This window comes from Oncorhynchus nerka, linkage group LG11 (assembly GCF_034236695.1).
Source record: "Oncorhynchus nerka isolate Pitt River linkage group LG11, Oner_Uvic_2.0, whole genome shotgun sequence".
Lineage (NCBI taxonomy): Eukaryota > Metazoa > Chordata > Actinopteri > Salmoniformes > Salmonidae > Oncorhynchus > Oncorhynchus nerka.
Genome location: NC_088406.1, coordinates 55,858,347 through 55,882,242, shown reverse-complemented (window position 1 = coordinate 55,882,242; position 23,896 = coordinate 55,858,347). Strand labels below are relative to the sequence as shown.

The following is a 23,896-nucleotide window of genomic DNA, read 5'->3' as shown; positions in this document are numbered from 1 at the left end:
ACTTTGAACAAGCATATCTCCTGTCCTGTTTGAACTTGAATTGTTGGCAATAATTGGCCAAAGGGCTGCATTATGCGTGGGGGATGACATGTTGACTTTTTTTTTTTTTTTTTTTTTGCTTGTGGATACTTGCACAGCAAGTTTAATGAGTCACGACTGTCCATCTTTGGTCTTTTGTGAGCTGTTGCAACCTGAACTATTTTTCTTGTCTTACTCTGAACTAGATTTCTTGTTTCTTTTCAGTGGGCCTCAGAGTTCAGGTTTAGAAAATGTAATTGAATAACCTATGTCTGACTGCAATGATGCTCTTCCACTCCACTGTTTAACTGGGTGATGTGTGTCGCAGGGCTCCTACTTGCTGGCTGCATCCAATGACTTTGCCAGTAGGATCTGGACTGTGGATGACTACAGACTGAGGGTAAGTATGCCTCAGAAGGGCCCTTCTATACATCCAGGACAAAACAAACCCAATTAGCTTGTCCTTATTGTTCTAGCATGCAAATGAAGGTTGTAGGGCTGACAGGCCATGCATAGCCAATGTGATTTATAGAATGTTTATTTTTATCAGTATATTTTCTACCTGCAGGCTGCGACGTTTCTGTTTGTTTTATGTAGGTTATTTTTAGATTTGTATCATTTAGATTAACCAAAATGTAAGTGATTTTGAGCTAAAGACTACAAACTAAATTAAACATTCCACAAATGTGCAAATGAAAATCATAACTGGCTCGCACATCGGTAGAAATTGTAAGATAAATTGGCTCTCAATGGAAAAGGTTGCCGACCTCTGGTGTAGCCTATTACCGGTTACTTTAGAGGTGTTAACCGCAGAATCTGCGATGTCCGGCAGGAGGGGGTATCAGGAACATTTAAAAAATGTTTTTTTTTTCTCCTGGTTAGGCCATCATCTCTGGCTTCCTCTTGAGTCATTTGTGTGTCATAATTATTTGATCAGTGTGCTTTAAAGTATCAGACAAGCTCAATACATACAGTGCATTAGGAAAGTATTCAGACCCCTTCACTTTTTCCACATTTAGTTACGTTACAGCCTTATTCTAAAATGGATGAATTAAATATTTTCCTCACCAATCTACACACAATACCCTATAATGAAAAGTTTGCACATTTATAAGAGAAACCTTACGTAAGTATTCAGACCCTTTGCTATGAGACTTGAAACTGAGCTCAGGTGAATCCTGTTTCCATTGATCAATGTTAATGTTGCTACAACTTGGAGTCCACTTGTGGTAAATTCAATTGATTTGAACACTATTTAGAAAGCACACACCTGTCCATATAAGGTCCCACAGTTGACCGTGCATGTCAGAGCAAAGACCAAGGCATGAGGTCAACGGAATTGTCTGTAGAGCGCCGAGACAGGATTGTGTCGAGGCACAGTTGTGTGGAAGGGTACCAAACCATTTCTGCACTATTGAAGGTTCCCAAGAACACAGTGGCCTCCATCATTCTTAAATGGAAGACTCTTTGAACCACGGAGACTCTTCCTAGAGCTGGCCTCCCGGCCAAACTGCGCAATCGGGAGAAGGGCCTTGGTCAGAGGTGATCAAGAACCCGATGGTCAGTCTGACAGAGCTCCAGAGTTCCTCTGTGGCGATGGGAGAACCTTCCAGAAGGACAACAATATCTGCAGTGGTACACCAATCGGGCCTTTATGGTAGGATGGCCAGATGGAAGCCACTCCTCAGTAAAAGTCGCATGACATCCCACTTGGAGTTTTTGGCAAAAGGTACCCAAAGGACACTCAGACCATGAGAAACAAGATTTTCTAGTCTGATGAAACCAAGATTGAACTCCTTGAATACAAGTACAGCGATCTTTGATGAAAACCTGCTCCAGGGCAAAGGTTCACCTTCCAACAGGACAACGACCTTAAGCACACAGCCAAGACTATGCAGGAGTGGCTTTGGGACAGGTCTCTGAATGTCCTTGAGTGGCCCAGCCAGAGCCTGTTCTTGAACCCGATCGAACATCTCTGGAGAGACTTGAAAATTGCTGTGCAGCGACGCTCTCCATCCAACCTGACAGAGCTTGAGATAATCTGCAGAGGAAGGGGGAGAAATTCCCTAAATACAGGTGTGCCAAGTTTATAGCATCATACCCAAGACAACTTGAGGCTGTAATCTCTGCCAAAAGTGCTTCAAGAAAGGTCTGAATACTTATTTAAATTATTTGTTATTTTTATACATTTGCAAAATGTCTAACCTGTTTTTGCAGGTTATGGGGTAGTGTGTGTGTGTGTGTGTGTGTGTGTAGATACATTTTAATGTAATGTAACAAAATATGGAAAGTCAAGGGGTCTGAATACTTTCCGAATGCAATGTACAGAAGAACATAAGCCCCTTTCGGGGCCTAAAATAACTTTGTTTTAGTCTGTTTGTGAGAGACGTCAAAAATCCTGTGCTGATGGTCAATGATGTGATGATGTAAAAGGTCTGATGCACAGCTCCACTGCCTGCTATCCATCGGCTCCTAACAGCTCCTGCTCTACGCCCAGCCTGCTCTAGTTGTGCATCGTTGGACACGGGCTGCTGACATGGAGGATGATGTCACATCCTGTGTCTTTAAGAAACCATGGAGTCACTGTGACAAGTCCAACAGAACCAATCCCTAAGGAGTATCAGGCTGTGATATGGGGCTGGGCCGCTGATCTCAACTTTCAAACTGAGACCACACCTGTGTTCTCAAACACAAAGGGCCATGAGTTTTCCTTCACCTTAACGTGACTGAGTGAAATCTCCAGGCCTATTTAGTTATAGGCTCCAACTATGGCCCAGAGATTGTGCTGAGCAGGGTTGTGTTCACTTGGCACGAAATGGAAGAAAATGCTCAGTGAAACGCTATCTGAGCTTGGCCAATAAATGCTTGTTTTCATTCGTTCCCCCCAGCACACGCTGACAGGCCACAGCGGGAAGGTGCTGGCGGCTCGCTTTCTCCTGGACAACGCTCGTATCGTCTCCGGGAGCTACGACAGGACTCTGAAACTGTGGGACCTGCGCAGCAAAGTCTGTAAGAGTTTACTTTTTTTCTTATCCCCTTTTAGTTTTAGCATTTTGTTTGTTCCTCGTCTCTGGTTCCCCTTTTTTAAAAGGATTTGTATTTTTTCAGCCACACAAAATGGCTTTTAAGATTTTAACGCAGATCCGCATTGCGGATTAGTTTTTCTTGTTAGGAACCCCCAGTCTGTTTCTTCCTCAGGCATGAAGACTGTGTTTGCTGGGTCCAGCTGTAATGACATAGTTTGCACAGAGCAGTGTGTCATGAGCGGCCATTTTGATAAGAAAGTGCGGTTCTGGGACATCAGGTGAGTGTGGAGGGATAGTCCCCATTTTTAGATGGGGTGTATACATCCAACTAACCTTAAAGGGGCAATCCGCAGGGGAAACAATCAAGCGATTTCCCCTCCCCTATTTCGGTAAAGTACTGTGGGATAGGGCTGGAGAAATGGGACTTACCATCCATGATATCAAAATTAGTTTTAACCATATTTTGAGGTTATTTAGTGTTTTTGTATATTTACTTTGTAAACAAACATTGTAGTAAAATAACCTTATTTCGGGTTCTGATGGGGTTCGTTGTTTGAACTAAGCTCATGATGTGTTTAAGTTATATTCTTCAAGAATCAATAGGTACATATTATCAATTTTGAAGTCCGAAAATGGATGGCGCAACTGCAGATTGCCCCTTTAACCTGACAAACTGTAAACATAACCATATCCCTAGTAATGCTTAATGTATGCTTCCCATTTGTTTTTCAAAGTCTTCTGTGAAATTAGCAGCAGCAGTACAGAAACTTCTCGGCAAATGCATTCTTCTCTCCTAGATGTGGAATTAAAGGGGAATTACACTCAAATAAAAATGTTTTTTTTTTTTTTTTGCCCAGACCTCCAAAGGTCATCTGAACCTGAACATCTGGACTGGTTTCTCTATAAATGATTGTAATTTTGAGCAGTAAAATGCAAAATAATCAAAAACAAGGAAAAATAAAACGGAAGATATGTAACAGTTTTTGGGGAAAATTTACATTTTACAGTACCCCCTTAAGACTATGATACAATAGCAATATCGCAATGTTGCTGGAAATGGAGGGTATGAGTGCACTAATGAGCAACATGGACATGAAATAGATTTCATATGCAGCACAATTTCAACTTAAGCTAGTTAAACATACAAAAAAACTACCTAAAATGGAAAAAGAAATGTAAATGGCTATAGCTAGCTAATCTACGTGGCTAGCTCGCTAATTTAGCCAGTAGGTCCCCCTGACTTTGCTTAAATTCCAGTTAGCATGCTAACCGATTTAGCATGCGCCCTACCAAACTTAAAAGTAGTACTCATGCTAGAAAAGGGGGAACATGTTGCTCTCATGCTGCGATAGGAGAGTATCCAAATACTGGAAGTGGAGAACCCAGCTGGGGAAAATCATACATACCCAGTGTAATTGTGTCGTGGGCAATGGTTGTATAGGCTCTTTGCCTTGAGGGTAATTTTCTTGTCGTGACACTGGCTTTTTGTCCTGGGATGTACTCACTAGGAACCAAGCGGAAGCATACATGCATAAACTGGGAGGGACCTACATGAATGTGGCCAATAAACTTATTTTGCTACCGTGTGCTATCATGAATGCCCCCCTCTCCTAACACATTTTTTAGCTGTGGTGTCTGCTGAATCATTTGATTGTTCGTTTTTTTAGAGCGGAGAGTATAGTCTGCGAGCTGGAGCTCCTGGGCCGAGTCACATCTCTTGACCTGAACCACGACCGCACCGAGCTGCTCACCTGCTCCCGGGACGACCTGGTTAAGATCATCGACCTGCGCAGTAACGCGGTCCGCCAGACCTTCAGGTACGGGGACATGTCACTGCTCTAGTACTGCACACTACAGATCACTCACTTGACCACCACACACCAATTGCTGTGTCAAGCCAGCGCTCAGGGTTTTCATTTAATATATTTAGTTATGGAGAGCCTCACCCATATTGTCAATTGAGCAATCGGATGCGTTGGTAGTCAGAGATTCTCTTTATTCTTATTGGTGAATAGATGCTATATCTAGGCAATGGAATTGTCCTAATAGTGCAAACCCTGCATGTCTGGCAATCCAGGCGCAATCAAACACTCAATGTATTTCAAAGGAAACCAAATACTATTTGAACCCATGTTTGACGCGGATTAGTGGTGGATTAGTGGTGTTGGAGGTTTATGTTGTGTGTTCTCATCTCTCCTCCCAGTGCTCAGGGCTTCAAGTGTGGCGCTGACTGGACCCGAGTCACCTTCAGGTGAGTGACACCTTTTACACCAATATTGTGTCCTAAATGGCAACCTATTCCCTACATAGTGCACTACTTTTGACCAGAGCCCATTGGGCCTGGTCAAAAGGAGTTCACTAGGTAGGGAATAGATTGGACTGTGTCCCAAATGGCTATTATTGGTTTAGTTTTTACTAACATCGGTTGTGGTCAAATTCCCTACCTTTCTCCATGCAAGTGTGCACATGCTCACCTCTCCAACCACAGTCCCATGACTCCATTTGAGCCCCTTATTTTGACCCTATTATTTGCCTTGTGTACTCAGTCCTGATGGCAGTTACGTGGCGGGGGGCTCTGCAGATGGCGCCTTGTATGTGTGGAATGTCCTGACGGGCAAGTTGGAGCGCACCCTGGACAAGAACCACTGGTCAGTTTGAACTTCCGGAGTAGGATCAAGTCTTCCTTCCGCACTGTTTTCTAGTCAGTTTTGCACTTTTTGTAATGGTTTCAGGTTCAGGATTTGAAGGTAAGCCATAGACCTGGATATACAGCTTTAGTACCACAAAGCCTGTTTTAACTTGAGCAGTGCCATTGAGGACTTTGACCATTTTGAAGTAGTGAACTGGGTGGGACTTTCTATGTGGTGTTTCCCATAGAATTTTAGCTGTAGTGGCAAAGTTTCGGGTAAGGATTATCTGAGGGTCCCAGGGGCATGAACCACCTGGAGACTTGTATAAGGACTGAGAAAGGCAGTTCTGGGGAGTGATATTCTACTCAAAAATTAATGAAAATATAATTAAATAGGCTGAGACACAGGGTTAACCATATACATACTCAATTGGGCTAATCAGTAGCTAGATCCCAAACTCTAAACATGATCAATGTGTTTAGTGTTCCACCAAAAACTTAACATAAACACAGTGAATGTGTTACATTTATCCCCTGGTCTCACCTATGCACACAGTGAATTATGGAGGCTAAATGCGCCTAAACCATGCTCGTATACAGCACTGAGCGCTCCGTTTTAGGAGTTGAGAAGGAGTAGTAGCCATGGAAAGCTGGGATTCCCCTCTTTTTAACAAAGTCGATCAAAATTGCTTTCAGAAGATTACTGCAATTGCATTAAGAAATGTGCATTGACTGCTTATCAGAATACATATTTCTCTCCTTGTGGCACTCGCAACTTGAATGCACCTCAAGGAATATTTATTTCTCACACAGAACACACACAACGACAAGCTGACTAGGTAAATACCTCGGTAAACTATTCTACTATGGGGTTGTTGCTGTTCATTACTCTTGTTGGCAGAGGAAAAGTACATGTTGACAGTTCAAGACTCTTCAAAGTTTATATTGGCTGATGCTATGGGTTACGGAAATATCACCTGCTGCCATCCTGGATGGAATTCTGTATCAACCAATATGAACTGGGTGGGTTGGGCCCTGAATGCTGATTTGGCTGAAAGCCATGCTATACCACAGGTGTGACAACATCTATTTTTACTGTTCTAATTATGTTTGTTTTTTTAACCAGTTTTCTAATAGTAATAAGACACCTCGGGGTTTTGTGATATTTGGCCAATATACCACGGCTCAGGGCTGTGTCCCAGCACTCTCCTCGTGCAGAAGACCAGCCCTTATTGGCTGTATACCACATCCCCTCTGGCCTTATTGCTTAAATATACAGTGCATTTGGAAAGTATTCAGACCCCTTGACTTTTTCCACATTTTGTTAGGTTACAGCCATATTCTGAATATTTTTTTATTTTTTTTTTCAAAAAAGTACACACAATACCCTACAATCACAAAGCAAAAACAGATTTTTAGATGTTTTTGCAAATGTATAAAATAAAAAAAACTGAAATTTTGCATAAGTATTCAGACCCTTTACTCTGTACTTTGTTGAATGACATTTGGCAGTGATTAAACCCTTGATTATTCTTTGGTATTGTGCTAAAAGCTTGGCACACCTGTATTTGGGACGTTTCTCCCAATCTTCTCAAGCTCTGTCAGGTTGGATATGGAGTCCTTCATTGTCTTGGCTGTGTGCTTCTGGCCATTGTCCTGTTGGAAGGTGACCCTTCGACCCAGTCTGAGGTCCTGAGTGCCCTAGAGCAGGTTTTTATCAAGGATCTCTGTACTTTGCTCTGTTCATCTTTCCCTCCAACCTGACTAGTCTCCCAGTCCCTGCTGCTGAAAAACATTCCCACAGCATGATGCTGCCACCCATGCTTCACCGTAGGGATGGTGCCAGGTTTCCTCCAGACGTGACGCATGGCATTCAGACCAAAGAGTTCAAGCTTGGTTTCATCAGACTTGAGAACCTTGTTTCTCATGGTATGAGTCCTTTAGGTGCCTTTCGGCAAACGCCATGCAAGCTGTTATGTCCCTTTTACTGAGGAGTGGCTTCTGTCTGGCCATTCTAGCATAAAGGCCTGATTTGCTGGAGTGCTGCAGAGATGGTTGTCCTTCTGGAAGGTTCCCCCATCTCCACAGATGAACTCTGGAGCTCTATCAAAGTGGCCACTGGGTTCTTGGTCACCTCCCTGACCAATACCTTCTCCCCTGATTGCTCAGTTTGTCCGGGCGGCCAGCTCTAGGAAGAGTCTTGGTTGTTCCAAACTTCTTCAATTTAAGAATGATGGAGGCTGTGTTGGACCTTAAATGCTGCAGAAATGTTTTGGTACCCTTCCACAGATCTGTGCCTTATCACAATCCTGTCTCGGAGCTCTACGGACAATTCCTTCGACCTCATGGCTTGGTTTTTGCTCTGACATGCACTGTCAACTGTGGGACCTTATATAGACAGGTGTGTTTGCCTTTCCAAATCATATCCAATCAATTAAGAAGGTATGAATTAACTTTTAACAAGGCACTCCTTTTAATTGAAATACATTCCAGGTGACTCATGAAGCTGGTTGAGAGTGCCAAGAGTGCAAAGCTGTCATCAAAGCAAAAGGTGGCTACTTTGAAACATCTGAAATATAAAATATATGTTTCATTGTTGTGATGTCTTCACTATTCTACAATGCAGAAAATAGTAAAAATAAAGAAAACCCCTTAAATAACTAGGTGTCCAAACTTGTGTGTGTACATTTGGGGCAGCAGGTAGCCTAGTGGTTAGAGCGTTGGTCTTGTAACTGAAATGTTGCAAGATCAAATCCCCGAGCTGACAAGGTAAAAAGTCTGTCGTTCTTCCCCTGAACAAGGTAGTTAACACACTGTTCCTAGGCCGTCATTGAAAATAAGAATAGTTAAATAAAGGTAAATAAAAAATTAACTTTGGCATTATGTGGTACTGTGTAGAGATTGACGAGGAAAAATGTATTTAATCCATTTTAGATAAGGCTGTAACGTAAAAAGTCAAGTGGTCTGAGTACTTTCCAAATGCTCTACTCGTCAGCAAACATTAAATTACTGCAATGGCATTAAATCACCAACCGTGTGTTTTGCCTGTTCAGACAACACACTCCAGGTGGCAGTATGACCCCTTTGTTTGTTGACCGACTCATGGTAGAAGAGATTGTACTTTAAAATGAAGTTAGCCCTCAATGGCGCAGCCCATGCTGGCGCAGATGCAAGGAAAGGCACTTTTTCTATCTCTTTGGGGTAAAGGTGCAACTTCTACCTGACACTCCCATTATGCCGTCCTGCTCAGGTTTGACGTTCTGTTGTCTCTTCTCTCAGCTCTGCCATCAACTCGGTGTCCTGGTCGCCATCGGGAGCCTACGTGGTCAGTGTGGAGAAGGGCAGCAAGGCCGTCCTCTGGTCTGATATGTGATTGGCTATGCTCTGCTCTGGCCCTCTGCCATGGGTGACTGGCTCTGTCTGGACTGTTCAATGGAGGCACAGACTGGACGGGGGTTCCCTAGCCCCACCCTCTAACGGCCAACCCCCGCATCAACTTTGCCTCACTGGCATTGGACCATTCTGTGCTCCGATACGTTGGGGGAGTTGTTTTCTTACCCAAAGGAGGTCATCCGGTGGCCAATGGGTGACAGCAGAGTTTTAGTGTCCAGTTGAACGTGTCAGTGGTGAGCCATGAAGGCAGAGTTTTCTCAAAGTTAAACAAAATTATATATCCATTTGAAATTATATCCAACCATGGCAAGGCGAATGAGTTAGACAGTTTAACTAAAAGATGACATTATAAAACAGTTGTTGCCAAATTGCCACTATAAACAGAGCTGGATTGTCTGGTTTTTAAGGCTGCAATTGGACACGTCGTTAGTTTTACAAGACCTTGGGGTGGGCAGAAGCTTTTAAAGTTTAAGTCTGTCTCCTGGGCCCACTTTTTCCATACTGATCTGATCGTATTTCGGTAATTGGATAGAATTCATCTGTAGAAATAGAATTAATAGAACACGTGCATCATTGACTTGAATGGGGACGTCTGTTAGATTCGTTCTATTTATATGTATTTAATCTAAACAAATTGCCAAAATCCGATCAGGTAACTTTGAAAAACTGGGCCCAGGTTTCAGTTTTAAGTACAATTCCTTTTTTTGTCCTTAAAAAAAATGAATGCATGGCAACAATAACGGAAAGCATTTTGTGCAGTTCCCTGTCTTTCTAATGTAGCGGTGTTTCCATTCACTTTGCACCACCTTTGCTGTGTCTGAAATGGCACAAGGTGGGTGATTGGTTGGTTGTCTCCAACTGTATGGGAGCATTGAGTTGTCAAGTTAATACTGTAATGCTGTGCTCTTCAAACCTTGTCCTGGATACCCACAGGGCCTGTTATATAGCTCTGCACCAACACACCACAACAAGTTTAAGTAGTTGTACTGGGCTGGAACAAAAGCCTTACACACCTCGTGGGTCCTTGGGACCAGGATTGAAGAACACTGCTGTAAGGAGTGAACACGTGTTGTGAACAAGAGTAAACACAATTCTCTAAAACAAACTCATGTGCCAATCACAATGACCATGCCCCCCATGTAACATTTAAACAGGGAATGCTGTTTGAGATGACAATTCTCTAGACAGCTGGAATGAACCCACACACTTGGCACATCTGCTTAATACTATTTATTCAGGTGTTTGTTCAGTGTTATGTCCTATCAGTCACTGTCAACATTAAAATAATGCCATGTTCCGGTCTTGGAGGGCCACAGCATGTGCTGGTCTTTTTGAAATTCTGTTATTGATCGGTCAACTGTTAGACCCGTTTTATTGGTCAGCTCACCTCGATTCCAGGGGTGAAATGCTGGGCCGCGTTCTGGAGGGATGCATAGTTCAGGACGTTGCAAGAGATGTTTCCTGTAGAGCTGACATGATTCCCCACTATAAAAGCATGTACAGTATGTTCTAATCTACATAATGTATTTGTATCGGAACTTTTATGTAGGCCTAAAGCTGACCCCATCGTCCGAAGACGTTAAGCAGATACTGTGGTCCTCCATAGCCTGGGGATTAGCTCCACTCCTTAACACTTGCATGCTGTTTTTGTTTGTTTTTCTTTTTTATTTCAATGGACTTGTTGACACACATGACATGTGTCATGTTTACATGATGCTGTTCTAAATATCAATGACTAGTATCTATCGTTCACCACATGGGCAGGGAACCCCAGTCCCGCAAGGATCACTCGGTCCAATGGGATCTGCTGACAAAGGGCCAGGTTCAGTAGTGAAATATTGTCGAACATTGCGGGTAGAAATACCATAAATAGAATCAATGATTCCTTTGTTCAATATGTCAGAGCCATGTTCTACTTATTTCTATCTGAAAGTTCCACAACGTTGAGTCCTGAGGGGTCTAGTACAAAGCAAGATCAATGCTTTAGCCAGCAAACTTGCCTAAATATTCTGAAATAACATTTTTTTGAAGGACACGTTTGAAAATGCATGGTCTGATTAAACTAACAACCAGAAGCACATATCTTAGTTTAGATTTCCTAATGAACCAGAAAATCTGATTTATTTCTGTTTATCAAAGTTAGCTGGCTAACTCATTGATCCTGCTTGTAATATACACGTCTGCTGAAAGCACCCAAATTTGCACTTGTAATTTTTCCAGAGGGGAAAAGTTTAAGATAAAGTTTGAAGATCAATGGTGTCATGTTTTTGGCTTTGTTGGTCATGTTTTCCACTCTGACAATAACTGGTGCAAACACTGAGTAAAGCTGGCCCAGAAAAGTGTCTTTCACTCATTAATAATGAAATGTTCACTATCTGATCTGAGTTGTATGAATACATGCCCAGGAGGATGCAAGGCACTGATAAGATCGAACAGGGGATTCTCTCTTAAGAGTGTTTTGTTGAAACAGGCCAGCATATCCTGCCCTCTTCGGGGTCATGTTCAGTAGGCACCAAATAGGAGAAAATGAACTGAAACCGGGGAGGACTATCTGGACTTGTCCAATAAGACAGCTAATTTTCGTTTCCAGTTTTATTTATTTTTTTGTTCCATGTTCTTATGAACATGACCCAGGACTCCTTTTCCCACAGTTAACTCCAAGCTTCAGTCATTGTGTACAGGCCAGGGGAAGGGGAGGTTGGTTTTGAAATGTGCTTGGTAAACTGCTGATCAGCAGTCCTTTACCCCACCCCTCTGCGATCAGCAAAAAGATTGTAAAGCTTAAGTTATATTATGTATGTATATGAAACATGTATGTGTTAATGTATGCACACTGAGAAAGTGTGGGAACATTTGTGTTATATCGTTTTTTGGGGTGAGGCAGATGGTAGCTGACTACAGATGACGTGTGTCAATAAAATTACTATCTTACTGTTGGTGATGTGCACTACAACAAACTACAGAATTATTAGTCATATGAGAGATTCTATTTAGGCACATGGTCTTCTCAATACAGCGAACAGCTTTTCCACAAATTGTGTAATGGTTAGCCCGTAAAATATTCTGTGATTTGTTCTCGATTAGGTTCTGGGGATAAGCGTGTTAGAAATTGAGATTTCCTGTATGCGAAGTCCTCATCCTCACAAAAGGGAACTCTCAGCCTGTTTGTCATCCGTCGAACCAAAGCAGTTTGAGCACCGCCTTCACCCAATCCTGTTAGGTCCGAATTACCAGTGACGAAACCCAAGAGCCGGCACTAATTGCTGCTTGTTATCACGCATCCCATATGATGGTGACAGATTCTACGGTACCAGTTATGTTTAACTAAATCTGTCCACTAGAGATTAATGGGTGCATAATGTCAAAGTAGTTTCATTCAGAAATATTGGATCCTTGAAAGTACAAATGCAATATTTATTGCCATTTCAATTCATGATATACCCATGGATTCTTGGTGAATATAACTTAAACTAAGCTCATGCGGCATCTCATTTAACTGTCTAATGCAGGGCTGGCTGCTGCTATAACAGCCTCCACTCTTCTGGTAAGACTTTCCACTAGATGTTAGAACATTGCTCTAGGGACTTGCTTCCACTCAGCCACGAGCATTAGTGAGGTCAGGCCCTGATGTTGGGAGATTAGGCCTGGCTCGTCGCTGTTTCAATTTGTCCCAAAGGTGTTCGATGGAGTTGAGGTTAGGGCTCTGTGCAGGCCAGTCAAGTTGTTCCACAACGATCTCGACAAACCATTTCTGTATGGACCTCGCTTGGGGGCCTTTCCCAATCTGTTGCCTCAAAGTTGGAAGCACAGTATCGTCTAGAATGTCGTATGCTGTAGCGTTAAGATATCCATTCACTGGAACTAAAGGGCCTAGCCCGAACCATGAAAAACATCCCCAAACCATTATTCCTCTTCCACCAAACTTTACAGTTCACACTATGCATTGGGGCAGGTAGCATTCTCCTGTCATCCTCAACTCGGATTCGTCTGCCAGATGGCGAAGGGGGATTCATCACTCCAGAGAACACGTTTCCAGAGTCCAATGGCGGTGAGCTTTACACCACTCCAGCCAACGCTTGGCATTGCGCATGGTGATCTTAGGCTTGTGTGGCTACTCTGCCATGGAAACCCATTTCGTGAAGTACCCGATGAACAGTTATTGTGCTTCCAGAAGCAGTTTGGAACTCGGTGAGTTCGACCGAGGACAGACGATTTTTATGCGCTTTAGCACTCTGCGGTCCCGTTCTGTGAGCTTGTGTGGCCTACCACTTCGCAGTTGAGCAATTGTTGCTCCTTGATGTTTCCACTTCACAATAACAGCACTTAGTTGACCAGGGCAGAAATTTGACTAACTGACTTGTTGGAAAGGTAGCATTCTTTGATGGTGCCATGTTGAATGTCACTGAGCTCTGCAGTAAGGCCAATGTTTGTCTATGGCGATTGTGTGGCTGTGTGCTCGATTTTTATTATAAACCTGTCTGCAACTGATGTGGCTGAAATGGCCAAATCCACACATTTGAAGGGGTGTCCATGTACTTTTGTGTGTGTGTATATATTTATAGTGTATCATGATCTCATGGACTATTTTAGGCCCTGCATCCATAGAATTGTTGTCCATTTCCTTTCAGATGACACATTTGTGCCTGCATTAGGTCGTTGGAAAGTTTGATAATGTGTTTCAGAAAGGGGGTAGTGTCTGTTTTAGACATACTTATAGAATGTATGGTGCCCTATGGTAATATACTGGCAGAACACAATGGCCATCAAAAGCTTGCTGTGTGAATTATGTATTAAATAAGTTGTAACATGCAGATCGACTTCAGTATTCTAGATGAGTTAGAGGTCTATGAGTAAAAGTGCTGATCTAGGAGAAGGTCCCCCCCCCCATGTTCATGTAATCTTATTCATTGAGACCTTAAATCAGAACTCCTACTGTGAGACACTGGACACATACGGCCACTGATGGCATAAGCTAACAGGGAGTTGCAGTTTAATTGCAGTGGTGACCCGCACCTGTGGGTTCATGCTCTACACACAACAGAATCAGCTAAGACTTTTCCTCAAGGGAAGTATCTGTCGCAGAGAACGACAGTCTCGTCAAAGGTCTTTGCGTGGGCAGGTTTTCCAGGGAGGAAGAGCATCTCCGTCTAGTTATGGTTTAACTTGAGGTGTGTGGTAGGGATAGATATGTCTCCTGTTTTCCGACTGTTCTTCCTGTTCTATTAGGAGGCTTCCAATAAGGCCAACTTACGCAAGAAAAGGAACGTGGCAAAAGCCCTAGCTGCTCTTGGGCCACCACCCTGCTACCCTACTGGCGTGGCTGGTAGCCTAGCGGTTAGAGAGGCGAGCCAGTGGCCAGGGGTTGCCAGTTCAAATCTCGGGTATGACGGGAAAAATCTGGCGTGCAGTGAGTTGGCAACTGTAGGTTCCTAGATTCCATTGCCTGTCGTTGTGCCCTTGGCCGCAGCAGCACCTCTCAAAAAAAAAACTGTCTTTAGGAGGGTTCGGGTTAAGAGCAGGAGTCAAGTTTTGGTTGAACCTTGTGTGGAATTGACCAATGAAGTAATCTTAAGTGTGACACTTGGGGGCTGTCACGTGTGTAAGGGCTGCTTCCCAGGGTAAAGTATTCACTTCAAGGAGAATAATCCAATTTAAGGAAGATGCCTCAATTCTACAATGCATCGGTGAGTAAAGCGTGTGTACCGTAGCATCTGAGTGATGGCTGAATATGTTTTAGTGAGATTGTGGAACAGGATTGGTGATTTCAAATTGTGATTTTGCTTGCGCATGTGTAACCCCTCAATTATTGACTGGCGCTACGTTGCAGAACTGATACCCTGACTACTCTCCAGCGTAGCAAAATAAATTTAGAAATATAGATTATTAAATGATTTTATCCACACTGCTCGCCCTTACCAACGAGCATCTTTTTTTGCCAAGGGCTGCAAGTCCTGCCTCTCCTATCTCATTGGTTTATAGAAGCAGGTACCCACGTGCCATCTCATCATTGGTTATACCCATGTGGGTGACTGAAAATTATGAAAATTGCCAAACTCAATATAAAGTCAAGAGAAGGAAAAGTCGAAGGAGAAGAGATGACTAAAAACGATTCGGTTGACCTGTTTGTGTGGGTTAATTGTTGGAGTAGAGGTCTTTCTAGCTAAATTGACCATGTTTAATGCTTTTCGACCTGTCCCCAAATGTAATATAATAGTTTTTTTGTTTTTGATATTTTAATCTGCGTGTCGTGATCGCGTTTGGTGTAGGGGGACAAAATACATGTATTCACAATACGGTTTGGGTTCCGTGAGACGCGCACACACAGGATCTTTGGGTTCAGGCGAGTGCCCCGTTTTATTGTAGTCTGGCAATGAAGCACGCAACAGGGGTTGAAGTTAGACCCAGACCATTATGAATGTAAATTCCTCCAGCTCCTGTACATGAAAATGTAACAGTTTCAACTGTCTTGACTGCTCGTGTTAACGTTAGCCAATCAGGCGTGAAATGGCTAACAAAGTAAACATTCAGAACGTTAGCTCAGATAGCATCAAGATACTGAGATATTCAAATATCTGAGTGTGATCTTCACAGTTTGATATAAATATACACTGCTCAAAAAAATAAAGGGAACACTTAAACAACACAATGTAACTCCAAGTCAATCACACTTCTGTGAAATCAAACTGTCCACTTAAGAAGCAACACTGATTGACAATAAATTTCACATGCTGTTGTGCAAATGGAATAGACAACAGGTGGAAATGATAGGAAATTAGCAAGACACCCCCAATAAAGGAGTGGTTCTGCAGGTGGTGACCACAGACCACTTCTCAGTTCCTATGCTTCTTGGCTGATGTTTTGGTCACTTTTGAATGCTGGCGGTGCTTTCACTCTAGTGGTAGCATGAGACGGAGCAGCTCATCCAGGATGGCACATCAATGCGAGCTGTGGCAAGAAGGTTTGCTATGTCTGTCAGCGTAGTGTCCAGAGCATGGAGGCGCTACCAGGAGACGTGGAGGAGGCCGTAGGAGGGCAACAACCCAGCAGCAGGACCGCTACCTCCGCCTTTGTGAAAGGAGGAGCAGGAGGAGCACTGCCAGAGCCCTGCAAAATGACCTCCAGCAGGCCACAAATGTGCATGTGTCTGCTCAAACGGTCAGAAACAGACTCCATGAGGGTGGTATGAGGGCTCGACGTCCACAGGTGGGGGTTGTACTTACAGCCCAACACCGTGCAGGACGTTTGGCATTTGCCAGAGAACACCAAGATTGGCAAATTCGCCACTGGCGCCCTGTGCTCTTCACAGATGAAAGCAGGTTCACACTGAGCACGTGACAGAGTCTGGAGACACTGTGGAGAACGTTCTGCTGCCTGCAACATCCTCCAGCATGACCGGTTTGGCGGTGGGTCAGTCATGGTGTGGGGTGGCATTAATTTGGGGGGCCGCACAGCCCTCCATGTGCTCGCCAGAGGTAGCCTGACTGCCATTAGGTACCGAGATGAGATCCTCAGACCCCTTGTGAGACCATATGCTGCTGTGGTTGCCTCTGGGTTCCTCCTAATGCAAGACAATGCTAGACCTCATGTGGCTGGAGTGTGTCAGCAGTTCCTGCAAGAGGAAGACATTGATGCTATGGACTGGCCCGCCCGTTCCCCAGACCTGAATCCAATTGAGCACATCTGGGACATCATGTCTCGCTCCATCCACCACAGACTGTCCAGGAGTTGGCGGATGCTTTAGTCCAGGTCTGGGAGGAGATCCCTCAGGAGACCATCCGCCACCTCATCAGGAGCATGCCCAGGCGTTGTAAGGAGGTCATACAGACAAGCGGAGGCCACACACACTACTGAGCCTAATTTTGACTTATTTTAAGGACATTATTGTCAAAATTGGATCAGCCTGTAGTGTGGGTTTTCCACTTTAATTTTGAGTGTGACTCCAAATCCAGACCTCTATGGGTTGATAAATTTGATTTCCATTGATAATTTTTGTGTGATTTTTGTTGTCAGCACATTCAACTATGTAAAGAAAAAAGTATTTAATAAGAATATTTCATTCAGATCTAGGATGTTATTTCAGTGTTCCCTTAATTTTTTTGAGCAGTGTATATTCATTTGGGTCTTATACAGTTAGACTAGACTTGTATGAGGATTATGACATGTTATAGCACAAAAAGGAGCGGAGCTCAACTTTCTCCGTACCGTCTCTGCCCTAATCATAAATGAAAGGGAACTCAAATGATGGCCTCAACGGTGAACTTGACACAAGACCAATACCAGTTTATACCAGGAGGGGGTGTAAGAACATTGCATAATAGCTTTGACTAAAGGAAAAACATCTTGACCCATTCTCACACTTCATACAATTACTTGCAGGTGAAAACTGCTCCTGCTATATTCTCCCCCTCCTTGAATACGGCAAAATATCAGAACATATTCAATAGTTTTAGTGCAACAGTTCATTTTTCCCTCAGATTACACTTAAATTGAATTTTTCTTTGCTCAACAATGTCAAACCACAAGGCTGTATCATAAGAATTCATGAGGGAGAGTGCTTGTCATTAACCCTTAAGTGATTACATGTACCAGTCTACAAAACTCATATTCAATTCAAACTCAAGTCACTTTTAAAATATGACCTTTTAGGACTCATAATAAAGAGAACTAATAATCTCTGTTCCTTTGGACCTGAATCAATTAATGCTGAATAGTGAACTGGCTCATGTTCTATACTTATTTGTCTGCTGTGCAAAAGCTTCTGATTTGCTCATCTTGTAAATAAGCTTATTCACAGGTTAATGATATGGCCTGCTCTGGAACTAACAATGTCATGAAAGTGACGATTCCACTACATGTGAGGCTCTGGATTCAGTATTACCTGCCCTCCAAGACACCTACAGCACCCGATGTCACAGGAAGGCCAAAAAGATCATCGACAACAACCACCCAAGCCACTTCCTGTTCACCCCGCTACCGTCCAGAGGGTGAGGTCAGTACAGGTGCATCAACAGAAGCTATTGATAGAAGCTATCTCAAGGCCATCAGACTGTTAAACAGCCATCGCTAACACAGGAGAGGCCGCTGCCTACAGTCGTGGCCAAAAGTTGAGAATAACACATACATTTTCACAAAGTTTGCAGCTTCAGTGTCTTTATATAATATTGTCAGATATTACTATGGAATACTGAAATATAATTACAAGCATTTCATAAGTGTCAAAGGCATTTATTGTCAATTACATGAAGTTGATGCAAAGAGACAATATTTGCTGATTTGACCCTTCTTTTTCAAGACCTCTGCAATCTGCCCTGGCATGCTGTCAATTAACTTCTGGGCCACATCCTGACTGATGGCAGCCCCTTCTTGCATAATTAATGCTTGGAGTTTGTCAGAATTTGTGGGGTTTTGTTTGTCGACCCGCCTCTTGAGGATTGACCACAAGTTCTCAATGGGATTAAGGTCTGGGGAGTTTCCTGGCCATGGACCCAAAATATCCATGTTTTGTTCCCCGAGCTACTTAGTTATCACTTTTGCCTTATGGCAAGGTGCTCCATCATGCTGGGAAGGGCATTGTTTGTCACCAAACTGTTCCTGGATGGTTGGGAGAAGTTTCTTTCGGAGGATGTGTTGGTACCATTCTTTTATTCATGGCTGTGTTAAGCAAAATTGTGAGTGAGCCCACTCCCTTGGCTGAGAAGCAGCCCCACACATGAATGGGCTCAGGATGTTTTACTGTTGGCATGACACAGCACTGATGGTAGCGCTCACCTTGTCTTCTCCGGACAAGCTTTTTTCTCGGATGCCCCAAACAATCGGAAAGGTGATTTATCAGGGAAAATGACTTCACCCTAGTCCTCAGCAGTCCAATCCCTGTACCATTTGCAGAATATCGGTCTGTCCCTAATGATTTTCCTGGAGAGAAGTGGCTTCTTTGCTACTCTTCTTGATGTAACGGATGTGAAATGGCTAGCTAGTTGGCGGTGGTGCGAGCTAATAGCATTTCAATCAGTGACGTCACTCGCTTTGAGACCTTGAAGTAGTGGTTCCCCTTGCTCTGCAAGGGCCGCTGCATTTGTGGAGCGATGGTTAACGATGCTTCGAGGGTGACTGTTGAAGTGTGCAGAGCGTCACTGGTTCGCACCCAGGTCGGGGCGAGGGGATGGACGTAAAGTCTATACTGTTACATTGACACCAGGCCATCCTCCAAAAGTCTTCGCCTCACTGTGTGTGCAGATGCACTCACACCTACCTGCGGCCATTCCTGAGCAAGCTCTGTACTGGTGGTGCCCTGATCCCGCAGCTGAATCAACGTTAGGGGACAGTCCTGGCGTTTGCTGGACTTTCTTAGGCGCCCTGAAGCCTTATTCACAACAGTCGAACCGCTCTCCTTGAAGTTCTTGATGATCCGATATATGGTTGATTTAGGTGCAATCTTACTGGCAGCAATATCCTTGCCTGTGAAGTCGTTTTTGTGCAAAGCAATGATGACGGCATGTGCTTCCTTGCAGGTAACCATGATTGACCGAGGAAGAACTGATTCCAAGCACCACCCTCCTTTTGAAGCTTCCAGTCTGTTATTTGAACTCAATCAGCATGACAGAGTGATCTCCAGCCTTGTCCTCGTCAACACTCACACCTGTGTTAACGAGAGAATCACTGACATGACGTCAGCTGGTCCATTTGTGGCAGGGCTGAAATGAAGTGGAAATGTTTTTGGGGATTCAGTTAATTTGCATGGCAAATAGGGACTTTGCAATTAATTGAAATTCATCTGATCACTCCTCATAACATTCTGGAGTATATGCAAATTGCCATCATACAAACTGAGGCAGCAGACTTTGAAAATTTGTGTAATTCTAAACTTTCGGCCACGACTGTACAGACTTGAAATCATTGGTCACTAACAAATAGATCACTAGTCACTTTAAAGTTTTCATATCTTGATTTTTCATCCCATATGTGTATAGTTGCTGTCGGAAGTTTACATACACTTAGGTTGGAGTCATTAAAACTCGTTTTTCAACCACTCCACTTGATAACAAACTATTGTTTTGGCAAGTTGGTTAGGACATTACTGTGTGCACGACACAAGTACATTTTCCAACAATTGTTTACATATATTTTATTTCACTTATAATTCACAATTTGTGGGTCAGAAGTTTACGTACACTAAGTTGCCTGTGCCTTTTTTAAACGGCTTGGAAAATTCCAGAAAATTGTCACAGCTTTAGAAACTTCTGATTAGGCTAATTGACATCATTTGAGTAATTGGAGGTGTACCTGTGGATGTATTTCAAGGCCTACCTTCAAACTCAGTGCCTCTTTGCTTGACATCATGGGGAAATCAGCCAAGACCTCAGAAAACAAATTGTAGACCTCCAAGTCTAGTTCATCCTTGGGAGCAATTTCCAAACTCCTGAAGGTACCACGTTAATCTGTACAGACAATAGAACGTGTTGTGGAATATCGACTCAGAAATATAACACTTTTACTAGAACCTGTGAATTCAATATAGGCTGTAATACAGAGTTGGAAAGCCGAGCCCTTCCATGGAAGGACTTCATTACATACGTAGCTGAGACTAAATTCTCATATTACAGAGTCCTGCCTTTATAGGATTCTCTCTTTGCATTACGTATAAAGTTCCCTCCCTCTATATGAAAATAGCTTTCCTTGACCTTTTTTAATCATTATCTTTTCTTCTCAGTTCTTGCTTAACGCCCACATCTGACAGCTGTATAGGTTATAATGGTAGCAGGCCCTGGTCATATGTTCCATTCCTTATATAGCCATTCTGACTTAGCTCTTCAAACTGGACAGCCTAGATGCTGCTAATAATGGAAATGTAATCATAGTAATGAGTTTTGCTCCAACATGTGCAAGTATGAACACCATGGGACCACACAGCCGTCATACTGCTCAGGAAGGCGACACATTCTGTCTCCTAGAGATGAACGTACTTTGGTGTTAAAAGTGCAACTCAATCCCAGAACAACAGCAAAGGACCTTGTGAAGATGCTGGAGGAAACGGGTACAGTAAAACCACAGTAAAACAAGTCCTATATTGACATAACCTGAAAGGCAGCTCAGCAAGGAAGAAGCCACTGCTCCAAAACAGCCATAAAAAAGCCAGACTACGGTTTTGCAACTGCACGTCATGGGGGAAAAGATTTTTGGGAGAAATTTCCTCTGGTCCGATGAAACAAAAATAGAACTGTTTGGCCATCGTTATGTTTGGAGGAAAAAGGGGGAGGCTTGCAAGCCGAATAACACCATCCCCCACCGTGAAGCACGGGGGTGGCAGAATCATGTGTGGGGGTGCTTTGCTGCAGGAGGGACTGGTGCACTTCACAAAATAGATGCCATCATGAGGCAGGAACATTTTGGCTATATTGAAGCAACATCTCAAGACATCAGTCAGGAAGTTAAAGCTTGGTCGCAAATGGGTCTTCCAAATGGACAATGACCCCAAGCATACTTCCAAAGTTGTGGCAAAATGGCCAAAGTACAACCAAGTCCAGGCATTGTCGTGGCCATCACAATGCCCTGACCTCAATCCCATAGAACATTTGTGGGCAGAACTGAAAAAGCCTGTGTGAGCAAGGAGGCCTACAAAGCTGACCATTACCCCAGTTCTGTCAGGAGGAATGGGCCAAAATTCACCCAACTTATTGTGCGAAACTTGTGGAAGGCTACCCAAAACGTTTGACCCAATTTAAGCAATTTAAATGCTACCAAATACTAATTGAGTGTATGTGAACTTCTGACCCACTTGGAATGTGGTGCAATAAATCAATCATTCTCTCTACTATTATTCTGACATTTCACTTTCTTAAAATAAAGTGGTGATCCTAATTGACCTAAAACAGGGCATTTTTACTAGGATTAAATATCAGGAATTGTGAAACTGAGTTTTAAATGTTTTTGGCCAAGGTGTATGTCAACTTCCGACTACAACTGTACATATTCTTATTCCATCCCTTTACTTAGATTTGTGTGTATTAGGTAGTTCTTGTGGAATTGTTAGATTCCTTGTTGATATCTCTGCACTGTCGGAACTAGAAGCACACGCATTTCACTACACTCACAAAAGCATCAACTAACCATATGTATGTGACCAATAAAATTGGATTTGATCTAGGCTTTGTGTGTTGCCCATACTATGTTCAGAATCCGTTCCACTATAAGCTTCACTGGTGGACTTCTGTTGGACAAGCCGTGCCCTCTTCAGGATTCTCATCCTATTCAGTCACACCACTTCAACCCTGTTCTTGATCAAGATTTCTACCGTGGGACTGGGTGGGTGGGTTCCTGGCTGCTAACAAAACTTTCCTCCATTACTCAAACCTGAGTTATGCATGAGCTGTTCAGTACGACTGTGTGATCACGCTCTCTGGAGCCGACCTGAGTAAGACCTTTTTTTAAACAGGTCAACATTCACAAGGCTGCGGGGCCAGATGGATTACCAGGACGTGTGCTCCGGGCATGTGCTGACCAACTGGCAGGTGGCTTCACTGACATTTTCAACATGTCCCTGATTTGAGTCTAATACCAACATGCTTCAAGCAGACCACCATAGTCCCTATGCCCAAGAACACAAAGGCAATCTGCCTAAATGACTACAGACCTGTGGCACTCACGTCCGTAGCCATGAAGTGCTTTGAAAGGCTGGTAATGGCTCACATCAACACCATTATCCCAGAAACCCTAGACCCACTCCAATTTGCATACCGCCCAAACAGATCCACAGATGATGCAATCTCTATTGCCCTCTACACTTCCCTTTCCCACCTGGACAAAAGGAACACCTATGTAAGAATGCTATTCATTGACTACAGCTCAGCGTTCAACACCATAGTGCCCTCAAAGCTCATCACTAAGCTAAGGAACCTGAGACTAAACACCTCCCTGTGCAACTGGATCGTGGACTTCCTGACGAGCTGCCCCCAGGTGGTGAGGGTAGGTAGCAACACATCTGCCATGCTGATCCTCAACACTGGAGCTCCCCAGGGGTGCGTGCTCAGTCCCCTCCTGTACTCCCTGTACACCCACGACTGCATGGCCAGGCACGACTCCAACACCATTAAGTTTGCAGACGACACAACAGTGGTAGGCCTGATCACCGACAACGACAAAACAGGGAGGAGGTCAGAGACCTGGCCGGGTGGTGCCAGAATACTAACCTATCCCTCAACGTAAAAGGAGCACAGAGCACGCCCCCATTCTCATCGATGGGGCTGTAGTGGAGCAGGTTGAGAGCTTCAAGTTCCTTGGTGTCCACAACAACAAACTAGAGTGGTCCAAACACACCAAGACAGTCGTGAAGAGGGCACGACAAAGCCTATTTCCCCCTCAGGAAACTAAAAAGATTTGGCATGGGTCCTAAGATCCTCAAAAGGTTCTACAGCTGCAACATCGAGAGCATCCTGACCTGTTGCATCACTGCCTGGTACGGCAATTGCTCGGCCTCCGACCGCAAGGCACTACAGAGGGTAGTGCGTACGGCCCAGTACATCACTGGGGATAAGCTGCCTGCCATCCAGAACTTCTACACCAGGCGTTGTCAGAGGAAGTGCCCTGAAATTTGTCAGACCCCAGCCACCCCAGTCATAGGCTGTTCTCTCTACTACCGCATGGCAAGCGGTACCGGAGTGCCAAGTCTTGGACAAAAAGGCTTCTCAACAGTTTTTACCCCCAAGCCATAAGACTCCTGAACAGGTAACCAAATGGTTACCCGGACTATTTGCAATGTGTGCACCCCCCACCCCCCCCCCAACCCCTATTTTCTACGCTGCTGCTACTCTCTGTTCATCATATATGCATAGTCACT

The 23,896-nt window shown here is 43.7% G+C and overlaps 1 protein-coding gene and 1 non-coding gene across 5 annotated transcripts in view; both read left to right on the top strand.

Annotated features, from left to right (window-relative positions):
* The window catches only part of atg16l1 (ATG16 autophagy related 16-like 1 (S. cerevisiae)), a 59,204-nt gene extending 47,202 nt beyond the window's left edge, over positions 1–12,002 (top strand). For all 4 annotated transcript variants that reach the window (XM_029673317.2, XM_029673314.2, XM_029673316.2 and 1 more), the window contains 7 exons: positions 347–418; positions 2,907–3,027; positions 3,217–3,322; positions 4,712–4,861; positions 5,248–5,295; positions 5,591–5,692; positions 8,953–12,002. In XM_029673317.2, the coding sequence (XP_029529177.1) occupies positions 347–418; positions 2,907–3,027; positions 3,217–3,322; positions 4,712–4,861; positions 5,248–5,295; positions 5,591–5,692; positions 8,953–9,046 (693 nt within the window). In that variant the 3' untranslated portion in view covers positions 9,047–12,002. The remainder of the gene's footprint in view (positions 1–346; positions 419–2,906; positions 3,028–3,216; positions 3,323–4,711; positions 4,862–5,247; positions 5,296–5,590; positions 5,693–8,952) is intronic.
* Positions 2,427–2,690, top strand: LOC115137830 (small Cajal body-specific RNA 6). Its single transcript, XR_003864860.1, has one exon. It is a non-coding gene; the product is annotated as a small Cajal body-specific RNA 6 (non-coding RNA).
* Positions 12,003–23,896: the final 11,894 nt, after the last annotated feature.